At 47.7% G+C, this 23,523-nt stretch overlaps 1 protein-coding gene across 4 annotated transcripts; it reads left to right on the top strand.

The window, feature by feature from the left end:
- Positions 1-119: 119 nt before the first annotated feature.
- BRD8 (bromodomain containing 8) lies at positions 120-23,311 on the top strand. 4 transcript variants are annotated; one of them, XM_079320154.1, is made up of 27 exons: positions 120-218; positions 479-575; positions 1,372-1,441; positions 1,702-1,751; positions 2,621-2,743; positions 2,888-2,968; positions 3,411-3,475; positions 4,038-4,174; positions 4,589-4,804; positions 6,051-6,195; positions 7,320-7,529; positions 7,918-8,198; positions 8,679-9,134; positions 9,479-9,572; positions 9,781-9,827; positions 10,156-10,370; positions 10,633-10,725; positions 10,909-10,977; positions 11,689-11,866; positions 12,476-12,580; positions 13,474-13,518; positions 18,631-18,909; positions 19,300-19,503; positions 20,753-20,895; positions 21,571-21,657; positions 21,966-22,034; positions 22,956-23,310. In XM_079320154.1, the coding sequence occupies exons 1-27, from the start codon at positions 200-202 to the stop codon at positions 23,176-23,178; spliced, it is 3,801 nt and encodes a 1,266-aa protein (XP_079176280.1). In that variant the 5' UTR covers positions 120-199; the 3' UTR covers positions 23,179-23,310. The 4 variants fall into 4 exon arrangements, with proteins under 4 accessions (XP_079176280.1, XP_079176282.1, XP_079176281.1 ...); XM_079320156.1 differs by lacking the exon at positions 4,589-4,804 and having other exon boundaries at positions 22,956-23,311; XM_079320155.1 differs by lacking the exon at positions 7,320-7,529.
- Positions 23,312-23,523: the final 212 nt, after the last annotated feature.

Here is a 23,523-nt window from a genome sequence, read left to right as displayed (position 1 = left end):
CGCTCCACCAATGGGAGCACGGCACGCGCGCCCCGCGGCCAATCAGCGCCCTTCGTTGGGAAAGAGGAGGCGGGGCCCGGGCAACGGGCCGGCCGCGCGCGGGCGCACACGGAGAAGGAGGCGTGACAGGGCCCGGCCGCCTCCCGGCGGGCTTTGCGCACGGTGCCGCCCCTACCGCCCTCGGGGCCGGGCGGGGAAGATGGCGGCGGGGCCCGGGAGTGAGTGCGAGGCGGGGCGGGAGACGCGGCAGGGAGCGAGCGGCGGCGGGGCTGGGGAGGAGAAGGGGCAGGGGAATGGCTTGAAGAGAACGGAGCGGTTGCGAAGGACCCTCCCGGGAAGAACCAGCGATGGCGCGGGGCGGGGCGGGGCCAATGGGTCTGGAAAGGGTGGAGCCAAAAAGTCCGGGAGGGGCGGGGCCAGACGTGTTGTCCGCGGGTTCGAGTCCCGGTGCCGCGCGCACCCCTGCCCTGTCCCGCAGAGCACAAGCTGCTGAGCGCCGGCCCCACCGAGCCCTGGTCCATCCGCGAGAAGCTCTGCCTGGCCTCCTCCGTCATGCGCAGCGGCGACCAGAACTGGTACGGGAGCGGGGAAGGCGGGCGGCGTGTGCGGAGCACCGGGCACGGCACGGGGCTGCCTCTGCTCGCTGAGGAGATGGGTGTGAGAGGTGTTAAAGTGTACCTGGACAGGCATTGTGTTGCCTTCATAAAAGTAGAGGTGTGTTAATCAAAATGAAGAGTGATGAGAGCTGGAGAAAGACTTTGGACAAGGATATGGAGTGTCAGGATGAGGGGGAACGGCTTCAGACTGACAGAGGGAAGGTTAGGTTGGAAATTAGGAAAAAATTCTTTACTGTGAGGGTGGTGAGGCACTGGAAAGGATTGCTCAGAAAAGTTGTGGCTCCCCATCCCTGGAAGTGTCCAGGGCCAGGTTGGACAGGGCTTGGAGCAGCCTGGGATAGTGGGAATGTCCCTGCCTATGGCAGGGATTTGGAAGGTGATGATCTTTAAGGTCCTTCCCAACCCATTCTATAATTCTGTGTTCATAATTAGATGAGATTTGTTATGGACAACAAAGGTATTTGTTAACAGATTTCTATACACTGAACCTATAGCTCTGTTTTACTGTATTTTTCTCCTCACTAAGGTAAGGCTTTGTGGAAATGCAATCATGTAACCAGATGCAAGAAACTTGCTTTTCAAAGCAAAGGAGGAAATTAACTGTTTAGAAGCAGGAAAATATTTTGGAGACTTGTACAAGTTCTTGATGAGTTTCATGTTTCGCGGGGTTATTCAATGATATCAAGAGAGGTTTTAATCTTTTCTTGTTAGAGGAGAAGGTAAGTTGATGGTGATTTGCCATTTCCCTCCACAGGGTCTCAGTCAGCAGGGCCATCAAACCTTTTGCAGAGCCAGGACGCCCACCTGACTGGTTTTCCCAAAAGGTAAGGCACTGACATTCAACTCTTGGACACCAAATCTCTGCACCACCAGAAATGCCATATTGAGGATGAATTAAAGATTAATTGTTCCGTGCTTTATATAGTACACAGTTATTAAGTAAGACTAATAAAGAGATTCTTTACCAGCCATGTGATTAAGCTGTGAAATTCCTTACCTCAGGACTTTGTGGATGTCCATGTATTTTGATGTGTCTTGTTTGGGCAAGCAAATTGTCCTCTGACATCTTTTTTTTTCTTCTCAGCACTGTGCATCTCAGTACTCAGAGCTCTTGGAGACCACAGAGACCCCTAAGTGAGTACAAAGTCTGACCCCAGCACAGCCTGCACCAGCTATGGGGGGACTCCTGGGCTCTTACAGCAAAGTCCTTGTCACTGTTAAATTACTTCCTACCCCAAGAAACTCCTTCCAAAAGGAGCATTTCAGAGTGAGAAAATTCAGTTGGAATAGCTATTGTGGGACAGTGGGATCAGGGTTTGTCAGATGGGAAAGATAATATTTATTTGGCTGGAATAAAACACTGCATATTAGTCTTACTGATCAGAAGCTTTACACATAAGTTTATAATTCAGAATAGGGGTAGAAAAGAAAAGGAATGAGAAGGGATATATTCTGTATTTGTCACTATTTCAGTGGTTTCTTAGAGTTTTCTTATCAGTGTTGTCACTACAGCTCTGTGATGTCACTTATCACTGCTCCTAATTCCAGGCATTTTGTTTGGGGGCTTCACATTATATTAATTTAAAGATGGAGTGTTTAAAAGTAATATTTGTATGTAACTGTTGTTTGTGAATGATCTTTAGCCCTAGAGTTGCAAAATCAAAGAGCTTAGTAGGGTTAATGAATAAAAAAATAGATGTTTCTTCCTGGGGAGAAAATAATTTTCTCTTGAAGTGGAAGGATTACTTTCAGGTTGAGAATTTTTAGTGGACTTGCATCTTTGATCTTTTCCTGAAGACTTTAACACTGGGTGAATTAGCAAAAATTTGCTGAAAACATTGTTTGAACATTGTGCTGTCCAATCTAATTAAAGGCAATTGGAGGAAGTTGATTTTTTTTTTGTGTGAGCATTTCACAAATAACAGAGAGTGGCCATTTATGAAAGAGGAACTGGGCTTTCTTGTGGTTTGTGTCTTGAGTTTTTCTTTTCTCTTGCTCTGTAGAAGAAAACGTGGTGAGAAGGGAGAAGTTGTGGAAACCGTGGAAGATGTGATTGTGCGGAAACTGACTGCAGAGCGGGTCGAGGAGTTGAAGAAAATTATCAAAGAAACACAGGAAAAATACAGGTACATGGCAGAGCTGTTAAAATGTTGCACACCTGAGAGTCCTGTCCTGAAAAAATAATCCAGGTGGGATGGTGGTTGGGGTGAAATTGCTGCTTAAGGTGTCCAGTTCAGTGATCGGGAAGTAAAAAGATTTTATGATTACAGGCAGCTCAAGAAGGATGCAGAGCTGATCCAGGCTGGACACATGGATAACAGACTGGAGGAGCTGTGCAATGAGATTATGATGTGGGTTATTTAATTCTTTCTTCTAAGATTGTAGTTTCCTGACACTGTTTGTCCAGCATCTCTTGCTGCACATAGTTTGGGTTAAGAGAAATGGGGCAGAATGGGTAGAATGCTCTGGTCTCTTGAGGGGAGGTTTAGCTTGGACTGGGGATGTTCCAACTGGTGTGGAACATCCTTTGGAGTTGCTCAGTAAGGAGCTTGGCCATGGCTTGCAGAACCATATTTGCTGCCTCCATTTTGACAATCATGTGAAAGTGAAATTTCCTGTCCATTGTGTCATTCTCTGGCTGTTTCTTGCCTTGGGGGATTTGAGCCTGAGTCCACAGGAGTGATTTGATGTTGTCTGGAGATAACAGGGTGGGCAGCAGTAAAACACATTTTAAAGGGGGAATTAAGGGGAGCTGAGACACCCTGTGACAGCAGAGTTTTGTTCTTTATACAGAAAGAAAAAAATGGAAGAGGAGGAGGCAGAAGTCAAAAGGAAGGCTACAGATGCTGCTTATCAGGGTAAGCTGGAAATGAGCTGCCTCCATTTTCCTCAGACCAATGCATATATTCATAAGAACATTTAGAAAATACTGAAGTCTTGTTAAGACCTGCAGGAGGAACTCCTTGACCCTAGAGTTGGGGAGAGAGGTTTTTCCTCTTTCCAGCACTATATTTGTAACAGGGTAAAAGGCAGAGGCTTCTGAAAAAGGAACAAAATCTTCAGGAAAGGTGTATCCAAGGGAAAGCAGGAGTAGTAAGGAGTTCTGTGTTAGAATGCCAGGCTTTTCACACCTTTAGTTTCCTCTGGTCACTGAAGATAAAAGGAAGAGACTTTTATTCTGGATGTTTAGTTATTCATAACTTTTGGAACGTTTAATTTGGTGGTGGGAGGTGGTGAATACCCACCTGCTAGAGAAACCTGCAGTTGAAGTGCATTACCCAAATTTGGGAACTGAGCCTAGTGGAATGCAAGAAATCCCTATAACATAAATTCTTCTCTTAAAGTGCTAAAGTCAAAAGTAACTCTTAGGGCCTGATGATGGAGTTACAGAATCTCACTCCAGTTTCTGTTCCCTCCCAGCTCGCCAGGCCATTAAGAACCCCCCTCGCAGACTGACGGGGGTGATGGTTCGTTCTCCTGCTGGCTCCACCTCCCCGGGCGGGGATTATTCCCTCGGAGATCTGTCCCAGCCCGCTGGGGATGAGGCCAGTCCAGGGGTAAGGATCCTTCTCTGGGTGGGAGGGAAATCCCAGCCTGGGACATGGGGCTCTGCATCCATCACAGAGAAGGGGCCTGGGGAGAAGGCCTTGCCTTGCTTTGCAGACTCCAGGTGCTGTAGTGTGGTTGGTGACAGTGCTGCTCCAGATCCTCTTCCCTGTCTCTGGTGATCCAGTGCCTGGATCAAAGGCCGTGTAGGGGCAACAGTGGGTTGGCCAGGCAGTCTGTGAGTGCCTGGGAAATGGCTCTGCAGGGCAGGGAAAGGGTGAAAGCACATGCCTGGATAGGGGCAGCGAGTGAATGCAGTAGGTGTCTGTGGTGTGCTGGATCAATGCTCTTGGGGGAAGCAGCAAGTGGGGCTGGTCCGTGTGGTGGAGTGTGGCTTTGAACAGTGTGGTTTTTCTCTTTCTCAGGTCACGCCAGGGACATTGCCCAGCACCCCAGTTGCCTCCTTCATTGGAATCCCTGACACCCCTCCAGGCTCTGCTCCCCTGGATGCCCCCATGACCCCAGTCACTGATGATTCACCCCAGAAAAAGATGCTAGGACAAAAAGCAACTCCGCCTCCTTCCCCTCTGCTCTCAGAGCTGCTGAAGAAGGGCAGTCTCCTGCCCACAAGCCCCAGGCTGGTATGGAGCTCTCTGCTCATATATGCAAGCACACAAAGAAGTTGCTCCAGACTTTCCCACTAAAAAGGGGGTATCTGCAAAGAATTTTTTAAAATGTGCAGTTTTGTGAGAGAGCCAGCAGAAGTGTTAATCTGAGAGGTATAAATACCCCTTTGAGCTGCAGAGATGAGCCCCTTTCCCAGCAGGACTGCAGGGATCATGCAGCACATAGGGCTGGCTGTCCCCTCAGTCATAAGGAGTTGGAGTTGCAGGGTTTGCTGGAGGAAATTGTTCTCAGGGGAGGGAACTTGTTAGTCAGCATCATCCCCATCAGCCTCCTTGGAGCTGTTCCTGGTGATTCCTACACTGGGTTCACAATTCTTTACACTTTGTCAGGAAGTTGTGCTTCAATATTTTTAATTTGGCTTAGTATAAGACTAGGAAATCCTTTAATGGCATTTATGACCCATACAGAAGTGCTACAGTTCTCTCCTAATTGTAGACAGTTACTAAAATCCCTGTGATGAGAACCCACTTGTGGTGTTAGTGACTTGGGAAGTCTGAGGAGATGCTGACACTGTTCAGAGCCCAGTCTGCAAACAGCAGCCATCAGCCTGCTGGTGACACAGATGCCCTGGGTTAGTGTTTGTGTGATGGAGTAGGTGTGTTGCTGTTGACTTTTTTTATTCATAGCAGTCAGATTTAGGGTTTTTTCTGTTTGTTAGCTTGGGAAAATGTTCCATGGATTTTGTGTTTGCAGGATGTAGCATAAAGAGGAGCAGGGAAGGGTAATGGCTGTGGAAGTTTCTTAGAGTTTTCTTTGTAGGAACAGGACTGGTTTGCATCTGTTTCAAGGTCCATCATAGGTTCACTGTGTGACCTTGGTCAAGTTATTTTCCATCTTGGTGTTTCTGCTTCTCTCAGCTGAAAACAAGGGATATTTCTGTGCTATCTCAGGGTCTAGAGAGACTCATATGTATAGAGGATTGTGAAATCTTTGAATTGTGATAGAGTAAAGGATGCACTTGGCCTCACCTCAAAGGAAGGTGGCACTGCAGCTATGTCACAGCTGAAGAACAGCAGCAGTTTCAGACTGTCATGTTCTGCACTTGTATGAGGGGCCTCAGGCAGGGACTAACTTGAATAAAAAGTGCAGAAAATATGCTGGGACACAAATGCTGGTCCTGTTCATGGAGGTGCACATCTGGCAGAGAATCACTGTTGTGGTGGTGTCTCCAGGAACTTCAGTCTCATCCTCCTTTGGCAGGTTGGTGAAAACGAAATGACAGTGGCTTCTGGTCACATGAACAGCTCTGGAGTGCTGCTGGAGGTAGGAAGTGTCCTTCCAGTGCTGCACAGTGGGGAAATGCAGTCAGCACCTGGTGCTGTCCCTGCATCTCCAGCTGCTTCAGGTAACTTGGGCCTCTCCCTGCACAGCTCTCCCTAAAGATGTTCTGGGAATTTTCTTGGGAGAAAGATGATGTCTGCCTGGCTGGTTTGGGGGCTTCTCTGTCAGTGGTATTCCTATTTCTGTACCTTGTCCCATCTCACCCCTACCTTTTAAGAAGACCCTGATCCTTAAAAGAGTGACTGAAATAATTCAGTTTGATTCAGTCCTGACCCATGCAGTCTGTTTTTCTGGGTTTGACACTGGCTAATAGCAGGCATTTGAGAGTAGAAAGAAAAGGCTTATTCACAGGGTGTTGGGGGAGAAAATTGTCTAGATCTGATTCCCAGTGTGTCAAATCCCTGTGGATCTGGAGAACTCATGTGCCTTCTCTCTGCTGTATTTAGAGATCTGTTGAGAGTTAGTCCACTGAGCTCCAGAGGAAGTTCCACAGGGTGGGGGTAAGGGGGGTGGTCCAAGACTCTGCATTGGGCTTTTTCATAGCAGCCTGTGAAGTTTTTTTTCTCAGCTCTTGCTGACCAGTGATTTAATCACATTGTCTGCAACTGAGAATTTATGTCATTCATTCATATAGAATTCATACAAGTAATCTTGCTTTCCTTATCCACATCTGTTTTTTTTTAAGACCTGTTAATTTGGTCCAGACAGTTCAGTAAATTCAGACTGGAAGTTTACAGCTAGGATGAATGGCAGTCTTTGATATAAAAGGAACTCTCCAGGAAAAACCTGCAGAGAGATCCCCTCCACTCCCTCCCAGCTCCTGTGACGACCTTTTGTCTCGGCTTACCTTGTGTGGCTCTCTCAGCACTGTTTTTCAGATTTCCCATAATTGTTTTGGGATGAGCCTTTGGAAGGGCATCTCTGTGCATGTGTGGCTTAGTCTGTCCAGCCCTTCCAGTGAGTGCAGTGTTCCATGGCTGCATGATTCTGCCTCACACTGCACACACAGCAGGAGTCGTGCAATTTTTGGTGCAGGTTCTCTGTACAGCTTTTGGGACTCTATGGATATCTCTCCATGTCTTTTCCCAGAAGAAGCCACCAGGCTAGTGAAGAGCCCAGTGGTGGCTTTGTGGACTTCAGTGGTGGCTGCTTCTTGCTCATGTGCTTTTCCCTTCTACTCTCTGTTAGGTGCTCCTACGCTTTCCCGGCTTTTAGAAGCTGGCCCTGCACAGTTCACCTCACCTCTTGCTTCCTTCTCCGCTGTTGCCAGCGAGCCTCCAGCTAAGCTCCTGCCACCCCCAGTAGAGCCTGTGTCCCAGGCCACTATTGTCATGATGCCCACGCTGTCAGCACCAGCCGTTGTGCCACCAGCTGCAGCTGCAGAGAGCGTAGCCACAGGTGCGTTCCTGAACTACGCACTCAGCTCACGTCCTGCTGGAAAGCAGAACTTCCCCTGGGATCAGCACCCTGCCAGCTCTCAGCTGGGCTTTATCACCATCCTGGCCATAAAGGATGGTTGTGCTTGGGTTCTGGAGTAAACAGATGGTTTTAGACAGGGTTTGCTGGGTGGGGGTGCTGGTGATTTGGTGGATTCAAGGGTTGGAATCTCACTTTGTCTCTCGTGTGGGAATGCAAACCTGTGTTTGTCTTTTATTAATCTAAGCTGTGGTGGGGTGGGTGGTACTGGAATACTTGTGGTTGGTGCTTGGTTTTACCCACTGCAGAGTTTGTTTATGTGGGGACTTGTCCAGCTTGGTCTCTGACTGTCCCTCTCCTCCTTGTGCAGTGAGCCAGCCAGAAGCCTGTGTTTCCATGGAGGCAGTGTCTGATTCCCATACTGTGACAGTGTCCATGGACAGCAGTGAAATATCAATGATCATTGATTCCATCAAGAAAGAATGCCTGGGTTCTGGGGCTGGCAGCACAGCAGGATCTTCCAAAGATCACTGCATGGATGGGAAAGAAGATCTGGATTTGGCTGAAAAAATGGATATTGCAGTGTCCTATACGGGGGAAGAGCTGGACTTCGATACAGTTGGGAATATTATAGCCATCATTGAGGACAAGGTAAATGGGGAGAGCAGAGTGCCACTGCTTTTCACTCCACATTCAGTTGGGTTAATCTCGAATGATTGCTGTTCACCAGTTTACTTTAAACAAGCAAGAAATAACTATTCCAGAATGTACATTCTCAGAATCATTTCCCAGATCAATAGCAAAGGATACCACTGCTGCCTGACACTGGTGCTCCTTTTCAGAGTACAAAAAGAAATGTGTTTCTTCCTTGGAGGGTAGGAGTTAGGTCATGTCTTTGGCAGACAGATGAGCACTCCTCATGGAATCCTTTCCAGGAGTGCCCTACTCCTGAAAATGAAGCTTCAGAGAAACTCCCACAGGGAGATACAAATCTGGCTGCAAAAGGCAACTTTGTAAATGGAGTAGACTCAGATTTCCACAATTACCTCATTACCAAATGACATGAACTTTTCCTTTATCCCTCTTTCTGACCTCAGCCTGCACTGCTGTGTGTTTGTTTTGACAATAAAGGTAGATGACCACCCTGAAGTCCTGGATGCAGCAGTTGTTGAAGCTGCTCTGTCTTCTTTCTGTGAAGATACTGATGACCCTCAGACCCTTCCTGGCCCATGGGAACATTCAATTCGTCAGGAGCATGAGAAGCAGGCCCAGATGCCACAAGTGTCTGTGACTGTGAAGCAAGAGAGACTGGAGTGTGAGGAGCCAGAGACAAAGGGAATTCGAGACCTAATGGGCATCAGTGAGCTGGGATCAGAAATAAAGACTGAAATTGCAGAGCAGGACCAGAGTCAGCTGGGCCCTGAAGAAACCATACCAGCAACTGCAAGAGTGACAGAAACACCAGAGCTTAGAAACCAAGAGATAGAAGAAGATCAAAGAGCAGCTGTAACATCAGGAGAGACTTCTGAAATCAAGATAGAGTCTTCCCAGGGAGAAGATGCAGTGCTCAATCCAGTGAAGCCAGAGGTATGTGGTCACAGAGGCTGTCTGGAACTGGTGTGGGGAAAGAGAGGAGCAGTTGTGGCAGGTAGGAGCAAAGTTTAGAGGAAGGGTGAGTGCTGGGTTGAAGTGACCCTTCAATGAATGTGACTGACTGTTTTCCTGGGAGTCAGGCTGCTGATGTGCAGAGCAGCTCTGCTTTAGGCAGTACCTTTGTGTATCTCCCCCACCCATGTGCAGAATTGCTGCTGGGAAGGTGCTCAGTGAACCTCATTGCCTGGAGTTAGGTTAGGGTGAGTGAGATGTGCCCACACCTTCACTGAAGTAAGCTGACACAAACATCTAGATTTGTGCATTTCTCTTCCCTCCAGACCCCACCTGATGATGATTCATCCCCTCCACAAGTCCCAAATGTGAGTGAAGACTCCTCACAAGCTGATGTTCAGCACAAATTTGAGCTGTCAGGTAACTTAATTCAGCTAGGAAATCTTTTACATGCACCATTATTAGCTGGATAGTTGTTAGTTATCTGGTTCAGGTGTTTTGGGGAGGAGGGAGAAAAGATACCTGTAGGAACAGTGTTAATTACTGCAGGACAGTAGGCACTGGTGCAGGAGCTTTTGTAGGAAAGGCTGCTTGGGAGAATCAATCTTTCTGCATTTCTTTCTTTCAGAGTCAATGAAGGAGGAGGCCCAAGCCCTGTTTAGGAGTCAGATGAAGGTAATTCCCAGTTGGTTTTAGTCATCCTGAATTTATTAGCTGCTGTCTGCTGAAAGGCAAAGCTTGCGTTCAGCTTTCTGCACTGGGAAGTGAGCAGTCTGCAGCTGAAGGGGAGATTGCTTCAGAATGTAAAGGTGTTTGTGTATGTGCTTCTGGGTCTGTGGGGAGAAGCAGGGCAGGCTGGGGAGACTGGGATTTTGTGGAAGTGCCTGTACAGTTGTCAGCAGCCTCACAAGAAAATCACTTTGCTGACAGAACCATTGTTGCTCTGGAGGCGCTGAATGCCTGCTGTAACCGACTGTGCCAGCTGATGGACTCTGTGTTTCAGGATGGGCAGGCTGAGGAGGATGATGAGGACGGTGCCAGTGAGGCTGCCAGTTTGGAGGAAGCCAAAGAAGAAGACCAGGGTGAGGGGTATCTGTCAGAGATGGACAACGAGCCCCCCGTGAGCGAGAGCGACGACGGCTTCAGCGTGCACAACGCGCCCCTGCAGTCGCACGCGCTGGCCGACTCCATCCCCAGCAGCCCGGCCTCCTCACAGTTGTGAGTGTCAGGGCACACAGGCACTGCAGGATTCCCATTTCTGCTTTGCTCAGTGGCTCCTAAGGGGGAATTTGCTGATGGTTTGTTTGGTTCTTGCTTACAAGGGCGAGCGTGCAGACAGCACTCCAGTACCAGCTCCCGCTTTTGCCTTCTGTCTTTGGTGTGGATTAGCAGGGGCTTCTCAAGGACAAAACAAACCATGAGTTTTCTGCTCTGAGGCAGTGATCAGACTCCTGAAGGAATTATGTTCTTCTCTTCCCAGCTCAGTGTGCAGTGAGGACCAGGAAGCAATACAGGCTCAGAAGATCTGGAAGAAAGCCATCATGCTGGTTTGGAGAGCAGCAGCTAATCACAGGTGAGTTTGATGTCTTGGCAGAAAGAAGTGACTAATCCTAGACAAGTCTCCACTCTCCCATTTCAGAGGCTTATCTCTCTTGGGAGATGATGAATCATATTGTTACAGACAAATAAACAGGAGAGTGTGGAAAAAATATCTGCCAGCAAAGACAGGTACTGAGTGGACTCTTTCTCTCTGCAGGTATGCCAATGTCTTCTTACAGCCTGTAACTGATGACATAGCACCAGGCTACCACAGCATCGTGCAGAGGTGAGTCTCAGCAGTCATCTGTCATTAGAACTCTGCATGTTTGCATATTTCTAGGGATTTCTGGCAGGAATAATGTAGTTTTTGCCTGCTGTGCAGACCTAGAATTGTTCTTTTTCTGACATGATTCAGTCAGAAGCAGGTTTCCTCAAGAGCAGAGTTATCATCAGTAACAGGCTCGTGTCTGTGCATAGTCCTGACTTTGCATGAAGTACACTGACTTACACAGAACATCTTATCAGTATGGTGAAACGAGTCTGTTTCTCCCAGTTTCTATCCAAGACCAAGATTTAACCTTTGGAATTCCTAAAAGCTGTTCTTTAATCAGCATTTTTTACTGTCCCAGATGGTAGACTTTTCTGGAAGCATTACCAGAATCCCCTGCTAGCTGCTGAAATCCCTTGTAAACAGCTCAAGCTCAGTGGCTGCAGCTCTGGCTCCTTAGTTTCTCTGTCAGTGGTGCCTGGAAAAGGCAGATGCCTCTCCTGAGAGATTTCTTGGGCTGTTGTTACCATTCCAGGTAACTGCTGGACACCTTGTGTCTTCTGACCCAGGCCTTGGTGCTGGGGAGCACAAGCCCATGGGGGGAGAACCTGTTCAGCTAAATAAAACAGACACTGTAACTAAACACCTTACAGACCCAGGTGTGTTTCCAAAGGAGATGGGAAAGAGTTAAGCATTTCTGTTGCAATTTTGCCTGCATTTCTTTCACAGGCCAATGGACTTATCTACCATCAAAAAGAACATTGAGAACGGGCTGATCCGAACCACAGCCGAGTTCCAGCGGGATATTATGCTGATGTTTCAGAATGCAGTGATGTACAACAGCTCTGACCATGATGTGTACCACATGGCTGTGGAGATGCAGAGAGATGTCCTGGAGCAGATACAGGTAAGGTGCTGAGCTGAGGACAGAGCACCTTCCTCAATCCATAGGTCTGACAGTTTCATCCCAGTGTGTTTGAATGCAGTGGGTCCTGTCCTTCCTTGCTTCTCTCACAGGAGCTCAGGTGTTTGTGTTGAACTAAATTGTGGGTGAGTTAAAAGTAACGCAGCAAAATTTTTTATAAGTTCATCCCAAACCAATTTCAGATGTAATTTCCTTCAGGGAAATGCTTAGGCCAGCAAGAACCAGGGTGTGGTTCAGGAACAGAAACAAGCAACAAGAACAGTGAATGACAGGGGACGCGACGGCTCCTTTAGGTGGCTGTGCTGGTTTATGTTGATATAAAGTGCACATGAAACTGCCCTGTGAATTTATGCTAACTAAAATATCCTTCGAAGCAGAATGTCCCAGCTAACAGACTTTGAATTAGGGTTTTGTAGTTCCTCAGGACTTGTGGCTTCTGAGGTAAATTGGGGAACTTATTCTGAGCATCACACAAGGAACTGAAACTGCCTCTGACCCAGTCATTCCCAGCTGTGGTCTGTGATAGTTAACTGACACACTCACTGAGCTTGTTTTGCCTGACAATCTTAACAGAGTGTGGTTTCCTTGCAGCAATTTCTGGCCACACAACTGATGATGCAAACATCAGAGTCAGGGATCAGTGCAAAGAGCCTGCGGGGACGAGACTCCACTCGCAAGCAGGATGCTTCAGAGAAGGTGAGAATGCTGCACCCTGTGCAAGGGCACTTGGGATCTTCTGAAGAATCCCAAGATACTGCATGAAGTTCCCACACCAAGGAGGCAAAACTTCCCACACCATCATCTTCATGTGAACAATTTTTCTTTGGATGTGTCTGTTGATTAGATTTCAGTTCTGGAACTATACAGCATGAGCTTTTTCTGTAATCCAAACACTTCTACTACCTGTGTTTAAAACCAGCTGATAAAAACTGTAGGGAAATGAGCCAAGTATTGAAAGAGGTGTGAATACTCTCAGGCACATGGTGTGACTCTTGGGGATGGGCCTGCAGGGCAGAGAGTTGGACTCAATGATCCTTGTGGTTTCCTTCCAACTCCACAGATGTGATTCTATGGTATGGCAGAAAGGTGAAGGAAATTGCTGTATCTTTCATTTTCTAGTCAGGTTTTAGAGCTAGGGAATTGGTCACCTCTGGTTTGCTGTATAAAATACACCAGAGAACCTTTGAATTCCACACTAACCTAAGAAATGAAGGTTAGTGTTTTTTTTCCTCTGTAAAGACACATGCAAATTTGATAAAGTGATCTCAGGTACTCTGTGCACACAACACTGTGACAGCAGGGACTACCTGCTTAGTTCTAGTGACAGCTGCACCAAGCAGGAATTGTTTGGTAGACCAGGAAAACTTGCTGTGGCTGTGGAGGGAATATCCCTTTCCTGGCATTCTGGCTCTTGCAGTATCCCTCTTTTTGTCTGTTTTTATGTTCCTGCTGCATAAGACTGACGCCCTGCAGGAAGGGGAGTGGGGCACATGTTCCTCTATGCTCGTGTGTGGGCTCAGTGCTTCTGTGTGGTGTGTGCATTTCTGTAGCTGATGCCTGATAAGTCCTTCTGTTTGGCCTTTTAACAGGACAGTGTCCCAATGGGCTCTCCTGCCTTCCTTCTCTCTCTCTTTGTAAGTATTGAAAGGCTCCAACAGTTTCTGCAATACTGCTGCCAGGTGCTCTGCTCCTTGTCTGGATGATCACTGCACTGTCACAGCATCCTTAGCACTGCAGCAGGGTGTGTTTGACTTGGGGCTGCACCACTGTGATCTGAGAAGAGACAGCTCAGTCCCTTATTCTCAAAATGGGTGAGCGGGTGGGGCTTCAGTCTTTCCTTCTGGTTCCAAGTGTTTTTGTTTTGTCATCTGCTTTTGCTTTTTTCCATGACTTCTCTCCTGCTTTCTTTCCATGTAAGTGGGAAGACAAACCAAGTGGTGCAGTCCTGCAGTTCCTGCATCTCTCATGTTTATACAGCTGCCCCTTCCACATGTCCGAGGCAGTACAAAAGGTCTTGGGAGAGTGAGGAGTCAGCTGTGTGTCCTTTATCCATTCCTGGTTCAGAAAGCAAATAAGACTGCAGAAATATCTTCTCTGTGCCCATGATGATCTGGAAGTGTTTGGAAAAACATTCCCTCTGGGAAGCCCCAAGTGTCTTGAGTTACTGTGATGAGAGAGAGGAGGAAGATGGAGAGCTGCCCTTATCTCACATGTATCTAAAGGCAGAGGAGTGCTCCAGGAGAGGCAGCAGATCAGCCAGAGAGAGAGGGCAGCGGATCAGAGGAAGCTCTCAGCTCAAGTGCTCTTGGAAAGGAGCTGTGTGGAGGAACTAGGGAGCTAGTGCCAGGGTCACTCAACTGGAGGAGCACTTCCCATAGGGATCAGCAGCTGATAAGGTAGGTTAGTCAGCAGTTTTCCTTTGCCCACCTTAAGCTAGAATCTCCTGCTTAGGAGAAAGCCTGCACTGTCCAGGCTCCAAAAGCATCTGTCTGGGCCAGAGGGGTTGCCTCTCTCTGCCCTGGCTGCAGCAATGCAGTGATGCTGCCAAGCCCAGCACCCTGCTGTGTCCAGATCCAGCTTTAGGTAGGTCTGCAGGCAGGCATTGGCAGGGACATCTTCCCTTTCTCCTGATGGGAAGGCACCAGAAATTGTTGCCAGATGCAGAATCCCCTCCCTCCCTGCCTGCCTCCCTCCCTCCCCTGTGCCGGAGGGAGGTTCCTGTGGCGTTGTGTAACTGTGTTTGTTTGCCTTGTGAGCAGGACGGAGGCACCAGAGGGCGGCGCTGTGCCATCGAGGCAGACATGAAGATGAAGAAATGATGCTGCAGACCCAAAATCCCAGCAGAATCCCAGGCAGCCGGAGCTGGAGTGTGAACAGGCAGCTCTTAACAGCTGGTGGAGGAGGAAAAAAAGCTACAGGTCCATTTCTGGGACCTGGTTCCCCACCTTCACTTGCCCTTCTGGAAAGCAGTGTCTTGTCAGAATGTGTAACCCAAAGAAACTTCCCCAGAGGGGAAGAGCAGCCCCCCTGCCTGTTTTAGGGCAGTTGTCTTGGGCTTCATCAGTGTCCTGGTGTTAGCTAGCAACTGGTGGCTCGTATGTACTGTAATGTGAAGTGTACAGATTTTTACTAGTGATGTGTAAATGTGATGTATATTAAAATTTGGGAACAAACCTGTGTGCAGTGTGCTGAGCATCACAGCTCTGCAGGGAGGAGCCCTGTGGTACAAGCCTGGATCCCCACCTGGAATATCTGCAAATAGAATTCTCTTCCAGTTCTGTCTATAGCACATGCATGGCAGAGCTCTGATGTTAGAGACAATCCATAAATCACAGGAATGCTGCACAGTGCTTGGATGGAGAGGAAGATTCCCTGCTTGAGTGTGTGAGGATATGGCACCACTGTGGTCACACTGGAGATCAAACCTTGAGAAGTTAAATGCTGCAGTCTTGTTGGAGCTTTCCTTAGGAGAAAATGCATTGAAAAGGACTTGGCATTCTTTCCCCAGAGATCAGTGGAGGCTGCAGTAGTCAGAGTGAAAATCTCTGATCCCAGCACCTGCTTTCACATCTGAGCTTATGTTTTTACTGTTTCTACTGGGAATTACAGTCTCCTTTTCCTCAGCTGCATGAAGGTTTAAGTTCTCTTCGAGAATTTCCAAGTCAGTTTCTGCTCATATGACCCGAGATGAAACTTGCATGTTTTCTGCCCACACAACCTTTCCTGAGGGAAAAAAAAACAACAAAATGACACCATCCTTGACTGTTGCACTAACTGGGAGTGCTCTGCACTCTGTGCAGCATGTCCAGGGTGCAGCTTTCTGGTAGACAGGTTTCAGGAAACTGAGTCACTGGGATTAAGACCAGAGGCATTGTTGCTTTATCCACTGAGAGCTCTCAATTTTCACAAGTTCAGTGTTGAAGTTGGCTGTGCCTGCTGTGTCAAGTCCCAGGTACTGCTGAGGTGAATTTTCACCAAGAGTCACCTTACTGATGTGGAAATGCTGAAACTCCCTTGGATTGGTGATTGTTTAATTGTCCTTCACTGCTAAACCCGAGAGCAAATTTCTGCTTGGGATTTGTATTATTCTCAGTTCATAGCACAAAAAGTTACAGAGGTCTTTGTCTTTCAGGCTATTTTGGGGTGATTTCAGTTAGGGGCAAACATTGTAGCACTGGCTGTTTTGACATTTCTGAAGGTAATGGTTCTGAGCTAAAAGGGAGTCTGTTTAGACTGGGTGAAGATTTTTTTTTACTGAAGGTGCAGCTCAGAGTATCACACCCTCTGGTAACTTCCTTTCATCATGGCAAGCATTGCTGTTCCTTCCTACCCTTGGTTTCTTCTCTTAACCAGGTATTTTTCTCTCATCTTTTTCTCTTGTCCCATGACATTTTAATAGTCTTTAGTGATGTTTAAGAGCTTTAAAACACCAAGATATGATTTTCTCTACAGAGCCTCATTCCCTCTTTTCCAATTCATCATCTCATGCTCTGACTACTTATTAATTCTCTTCTTACTTATACTTAGTTCTAATCTGTCTGGTACAGAGCTGATGTTTTACTGTGCTGCATTTCCCAGCACCCACCCTTTTACAGATAGATAAAACTGTCACCCCTTTCTGGTTTTCTTCTTAAATGACAAGTTACACAGAATAGGCTCAGACATGTTATATTTAAGCTTCTTTAGGGCTCACAGATGAATCCCAGTGGGTTCTAAGGTTTATTCAGTCCCTCAAATTGTTCTAAAATCTCCCCTGTTGACATTTTAATGAGAAATCATCTCTCAGACCCATCCCAAGAGATGCTCTCATGTGAGCTCCTCTGTGGCAACTGCTGATAATGATGATTAATTTGGTTTTTCCAACTGGCCCTATTTTCCACTGAGATGTTTGGCACTGATCATGTGTCATCCCCACTGATCATCTGGCAGCTCTCTGCTTCTGATGTTTTTGATGAGGTTTTTTTGTTTTTATTTGCTTTTATGTCTTTAGCAAATTGTTCTCTTTTTTTAATTTTTTTTTTTTGCCTACTTTATGTGAATTCTACATTTCATTTATTAGAGTTCGGGCTTTTATCATTTTTCTTGTTTTGACATGTAAGTTCTTTTTAAAGGCTCTCTTTTGATTCCTAACAGCTTTTTCCCCAGACAGCAAGGGTTGTGCAGTGTCTGATCTCTGCAAAGAACTAAAACTTTCCAATTTGAGAGAGGTTCCTTGCTAGTGATTTATGTGGCCAACATAATTAAGAACTACCAGGCAATTCTTAATTAAAAGTTCAAGTCTGTGTCATTTTGTCCAGAATTGGTGTAGAGCTGAGCTGTCTGTGATTATTTCACTCATCATAGCTTGCAATAACACTGCTGTTCTGCTCTCTGGCATCTTGAGTCTTCCAAGATTTGGTAAAACTGAACATAAGGATGAAGATCTCTTTAATCTTATGCCCAAGTTCCCGGGACTTCCTGATTTTCAGCATTTATCCCTCTGGAGCACAGAAGGATGATCACAAGTGATCAGATTACCCCAGGCTGAGGCTTTGCAGTGCCTCTGCTCGTGGCAGCTCTGCTGAGGCTGCAGGAGAGAGCTCCAGGCACAGGCTTTCTCTTCAGATGGAATCTCAGTTTGCCCAACTCCCTCACCTGGAAGCTGAGAGCAGGTAATGTTATCTCTCACCTCATCAAATTTCATCTGCTGCCACTGAAGTGAACTTTGAAAGAGGTTTTGGAAGGACAGGCTTTAGATCCCAACTCAGCTTGCAAGTTCACAAAATAAGGAAAGCAGTTTTCTCATCCCAGACCCAGTGGATTCTGTATTTCTGCCAGTTATGCACCATAAGCTGAATTTGGAGCTGTGCTACCAGTACTGAGAATGGAAAAGCCAATCAGTGAGAAATGTGCTTGTTTAAAACTCTGCAAAAATTAGGTTGTACGTAATTAACTGAAGACTCTAAAGACTGTGTTAATTAATGCATAGAATTCTCCATAGGTGCAGAATCCAGGCAGCTCCATTCAGTGGCAAGATGCAGATTTTGGGACATCCTTTACTGTTGTATTGTGACTCTGCAATCAATTTCCTAGACTTAGAGGACTCAGAGTGCACTCATGCAGTAGAAGACATTTAGAAATGGACAAATGAACAGAGATTAAATGAGTGATTTCTTCCTTCTTAAGAGAATGCTAACTTTTATTTTCTGCAGTGGATAGAACTGTGCCTGTCAGTTTGTGACTGTGGGTATAATTCTTCTGGCTCAGGTACATCAGATAACACCATCCAGATAAATCACACCTGCCACTTGCAAAACTGTGTCTGTAAGGTTTGTAGTAAGTTATCTCCAGTATAAAAAGTTCTCAGGGGGCAGCAAGTGGAATTTCAGTGCATTGTCCTTGGAGTCACCAGTTGTCCCCAGCACTCAGCAGCTGAAGAGCCCCAGCAGGACTCAGTCTGAGCTTGCTGGATGCCTTCAGCACCTTAAATATTGAGCAAAGCCACTGCTCCCAGACAGCTCAGCATGCCCTGAGCAGAGTGACCCACTGACCAGAGCAGGAAAAGCAGCAGGAAACATGAAATTGTTCTGAAGCAGTTTATGTTGCAGTGTTGCAGCCCTGCCATGTGCTGTGATGAGCTCAGGTGTAGGCTGCTCATCTCAGAGTCCTTCCCATGCTGTGGCTCTCCAAGTGTGTCAAGAAATTATCTGGGCTTGGGAGTTGTGGGTCAGGGTACAAAGAAATTGCTGTCTTTTCATTGTTTGCAGATGGGCCATGCCTGCAGGTCTGAGTTGGACTCTCCCATCACGTCAGAGTACAGTGATTTCCAGTCTCTTCCTGACTCGGATTCAAGCTCAGATGTGGATGTGAGGATCTGGAGAACTACTGAAGGGGTGACCTTGGGGAAGCCAGAGGGGAGCAGCCAAGAGCAAGAGACAGACCCTGAGATGCAGCTGAGTGAGCCTGCCTGGGTGGATGATAGTGAAGAGGAGCACCAGGCAAAGCAGCCATGTGAAAGCAACAGTCTTTCCCAGTTCCTCTTGGAGGTAGGGCTGGTTGGATTATGGGAGGGTGGCCAGCATAGTTCAGGCCCTCCTGGGTTTTTCAGGGCCCGCACCATCCATACAAACAGAAACAATCTGGGGGCACAGCAGAAGTTCTGGGTTCACTTTCTCCCCAGCCCAAGTGTAGCTTTTTCTCCCATTTGGAGCTCCCACTGCACCCAGGCAGCTGCTTTGCCAAAACACAGCTCACCCTTAAGCACAGAAATGTCAGTGAACTGACACTGTAATAATAACACAGGGCTTCATCAGATTTTGCAGGGATTCCTAAAAATGGAAAGGCGTTCGTGAGTGATTGCAAAAATAGCATCTCTGCTGTTTATTTCTTCTCCCTTTTGCCTTCACAATTTGAAGTAATAAATCACTGTCTTGCAGGTAACCCAGATGTTGGAATCTTTCTGCATTAGCAGCACAGAGTCATCACAGACTCTGTGGGATTATTGTGGCTCAGAGAAGCAGAGTGATGAGGAGAACGTGGAGTGCCAGGAAAAGACCACAGGAACAGCAGTCTCAGGAGCAGAGGAAAATCAACTGCACACCCTGGCAAAAGATGAGAAAGAACACTGTCTGGGAGGAGAGGTAGGAGAGTGGTGGTCCTAAAAGAGCCCCTGGCCCTGGATGAGAGATGAGACAGTGAGGGAAACCAGCTCCAGAAGAGACAGGGGAGCCCCAGGTTTTGAGAGGAGAGACAAACACACAGGAGGGGAACACAAAAGAAATGTATGAGGGAAGGCTGTTTTTTATGTGTGGCTGTGTATCTTTATAAACAGGAAGCTTGTTACAGATGAAACCCTCAGATGTGAGTTGGAGGAATTGCTCCTTGGCAGTGTAAAGGTGACTCATGAGAGCTGGCAGGCTGCTCTCAGGTTTAAGGCAAGGTTGGAATCCTTGCCTGGTTCTAATTGCTGTGTTTTGCAGCACAGCTTGGCTGGTTTCAGGCCCACGTGGCTGTGCCAGCAATAACCATCTGCCCCTGGGGACTGTCATGTCTTGGAAGCAGGCACTGTCTAGCCTGGGTTTGCATCAGTCCTGGGTTTGGGGGCTGTGAGCTCCCACCAGCCTGCTGGGTATTCCTGGGATTTTAACACAGCACTGGAGGAGCAGAGCCATTTTTCCACACTTGTTCTCTTACAAACTCAGGACACTGGAAATAAATAACCTCCATGATTTCATCTGTTCAGCCAGGACAGTGTATTCCCTGCAGTTACTCTGCTCTCAGCTGCTGTTATTCCCAGCAGTTCCCTCACAGTTCTCCCACTGGTCACAGCCAAACACAGCACAGTGTCCAGTTTCTTTCTGAGAAGTCTGCTCGTGCTTCAGATCTGTTGGGGAGTCTGAGCTACTCCTGCATGAAATCCCACTGAGCATTTTCCTGGCAAACCACTACAACAACAGCACCACTCTCCTTCCTGGCTGAGTCTATTCCCTGTCATTTTAACGTGGGAGTCTGTGAGGAAACAACCTTGTTGAACTCCAGGGGTTCCTGTTATCTGTATCTGGAGCTTTAGCAAGCCTGGGGCAGTCTTACCTCAGCTCCTGATTGCCCTCTCTACATCCATGACTCTTGCCAGAGAGCAGAGAGACACAACACTGGGCACCACTCAGCTCCACAGGGTCTGTGTCAGCCAGGGGTGGATGCCATCCAAGAGATCAGACATGGCTCTTGCTGGGAAGGCCTGAGTGAGGTCAAACAGCAGCTCTGAGTAACAGAGCAAGTGAGCTCCCAGCTGAGCCTGGGTGCAGGAAAGGGACATGCAGCAGGCTGGATTCCAGATGAAGGATTCAGGTAATGTGCTGCCATTTTAGATGTATCCTCTGTACTCTTCAGGACAAGACTCAAGAGCCACCTGAAGAGCCACCTTCAGATGAGCTGCATCCACCAGAAATGAGTGCCCAGGCCCTGGATCAGGGTGACAGTGGCAGCACCTCTGCATCCCCAGAGCTGGCTTCCACAAGCTCTCCCAACATGCAGTAAGTAGCTGGTTCTGCACTCTTGCAAATGCAGCAGAACAGAGTCACTTCCCTTGTCACACATGAGAACAAGTGCATGGCACAGGTCACATCCAGGCAGGTGAGATAGCCAAGCAGAGCAGGAGAGAAGGAGGTAACTTGTGCTGTCTCTGGATTTGCTGGTATTATAGGGCATTTATGTGAGAAGAGATTAAATAAGAGATTAAATGGAAAATGCATGTTTTCTCAAGTCAAATAGGCCTGGTGTGAGCTGGACATGAGACTCTGTCAGGCAATGCACAGCCCAGCATTACCAACCCCCTTTGAGCAGGTGCAGGTGCATCAGTCACATGCAGGCTCTGCCACATGTGTGATAACTTGGACTGCCTTTCTAAGGAAAAATGTGGGATTTTTGGAAGAGAAACTTCATAAAAACCACCTCAGTAAAGTTCTGAGCCAGAGTACCTTGAGCTTTTCTCTCCAATTTGGTCCTGCTCCTTATGTCAGTTTTGTTTTTACCTCTTGTCCTGCATCTTCCTTCACTCTGGGTGTTCAGTTGTGCATTCAGATGCAGAACATCATCACACTCAGAGGCTTTTTGTAGCTTCATCCACCTGGATGTGGTGGGTGCCAGCAGAATTGTCACCTCCTACTTTGTCTCGAGTGTGATGATCTGACAGTGTCTTCACTCCACAGGCTGCAGCCAAGCTGGAATAACCCCCTCCAGAACCTGACCCTCAAAAAAAAGCTCCTGTCCATCTGGAGGATGATAGCCAGCCACAGGTACGTGGGAGCAGAGAACACACTGCCCTGAGTTCCAGCTGCTGGGTCACCAGGCCTGGTCCTCCCTTCCCAGGGGCTGGCCTGTCTCTCCAGGATTGTGTTTTGGGAACAGCTGCCTGCTGCAGAGCTGGAGAGAACACTGCATATTGATTTCCTCTGCTTAATGTAGCAGAGCCCAAATGCTGCTTCCTACACAGCTGGCACAACACTGGCTGTGGCCCTCAGGGCCAGCAGGGAGAGGCAAGCCCTGCTCCATGTTTCTGGTGCAGGGGCAGGCAGAGAACATTCTTTTTCCTTTGTCCCTGTAGGTTCAGCAGCCCGTTCCTGAAGCCAGTGTCAGAGAAACAAGCCCCTGGATACAAGGATGTGGTAAAGAGGTGAGTTTGTGGAGGTAGTACTCACTGGCTGATTTCTCTCTGGTTGTTTTCTGCCTTCTCTGATTTCCAAAGGGCTAGTGGGATGGTTTCCTTCTTCGTTTTTCAGAGTTTGGCTGTCACCAATCTCCCACTGATTCCTTTCAGTAAAACTCCCTTCTGGGTAATTAGAACCTGGAAGCTTGCACTTATTCTGGAGCTGGTGGGAATTGTGCCTGCCCAGTGCAGGCACTGCATGGCTGGACAGACCCTGGGCAGGGGATCCAGGCCCTGCAGCTCAGCAGTCCCTTCTCCCCATGCCTGGAATGGGCCTCAGGAGATGTCCCCTCCTCACCCGCTGCGAGCGCCCCAGATGTTTCACTCTCAGCACAGAAATGGGTCATAAGAATATTTCTCAGAGAGATTAATGGCATTTTTTCAGAGCTGAATCATGTTCTATTCTGGTCACAGTTGTCCTCTCTGCAGCCATTCATTTTCCCATTCTGTCAAAATAAGGGAAGTAATATTTATTCCCTATCATGTTCCCCTTACCAGCACTGCTATTTTTGCCGGTGGCACCATTCGATCTTTAGGGGATTTAATAGATACCTATTTTAGTAACTTTTCTTTCTCCACTAAGACCTGGACTGACTTCCTGAAGACTAATTACTGCTTGCCTTCTCTGGAGCTCAGCATCCCATTTTTTCCAGAGGTGACTGCTAATGACCTGCCAAGTTGATTGGATAGCAAGTGTCGAATTGGCTGAACTCGCTTTTGTCTGGCTTGGAAGAAAAGCCTTTCTCACTCCCCCCTGTGTCTTGAGCAATAAAATTGATTGAAAATAGCTGTGCTTTCAGGGCCACCCTAAAATGAGAACATTCATGCAGATCCCAAAGGGTGCCTGGCCCTGGGTTGCAATTTCATTCTTCTCTCTGTCTTTTGTAGACCCATGGATTTAAGCAGCATAAAGAGGAGGCTGGTAAAGGGCCACACTCAGTCCGTGATGCAGTTCCAGTGTGACCTGATGCTCATGTTCCAGAACGCCGTGATGTACAACAGCTCTGACCACCACGTGTTCCACGTGGCTGTGGAGATGCAGCGAGAGGTCTTGGAGCAGCTGCAGGTCTTGGCTGAAGCTGTCCTGTTGACCAGGGACAGGCTGGAGTGAGGCAGAAGGGAACCAGCCCTGCCTGAGGCCTCTCTCAGCCGGAGCAGCATTGTCTCTGTGGGTCAGGGCATCTCCTGAGCTCAGGGATGTGCTGCCATGGCCTTGGGTAAACCTCATTATCCCCAGTGCTGGCTGCTGGGCTGATGGGTTGATTGAAAGCCGTTTTTGGGAGGATACCATGTTGGAAGCCTCCATTTTTGGGAAAAGCATCAATGTAGTTCTTCAGGGAGAAGAGTTTCCTGGGATGAAAAGCAAGGGAGAAGATCCTGTGTGTGGCCAGGAGGATGAAGCAGGCACAGCCCGTGAGGGTGGCTGGCTGCACACCGGCAGCGTTCGCGTGTTGAG

The sequence above is a fragment of the Erithacus rubecula genome (genome assembly GCF_903797595.1).
Source record: "Erithacus rubecula genome assembly, chromosome: 16".
Lineage (NCBI taxonomy): Eukaryota > Metazoa > Chordata > Aves > Passeriformes > Muscicapidae > Erithacus > Erithacus rubecula.
The sequence above is the reverse complement of the archived record's forward strand: the minus strand, read 5'-3'. Positions and strand labels throughout refer to the sequence as shown.

Coding starts and splice junctions, on each gene's coding strand:
- BRD8 (XM_079320154.1), top strand. Junction 4,805..6,050: donor TGCCCACAAGCCCCAGGCTG/GTATGGAGCTCT, acceptor CTCCTTTGGCAG/GTTGGTGAAAACGAAATGAC. Junction 20,896..21,570: donor ACAAGCTCTCCCAACATGCA/GTAAGTAGCTGG, acceptor TTCACTCCACAG/GCTGCAGCCAAGCTGGAATA.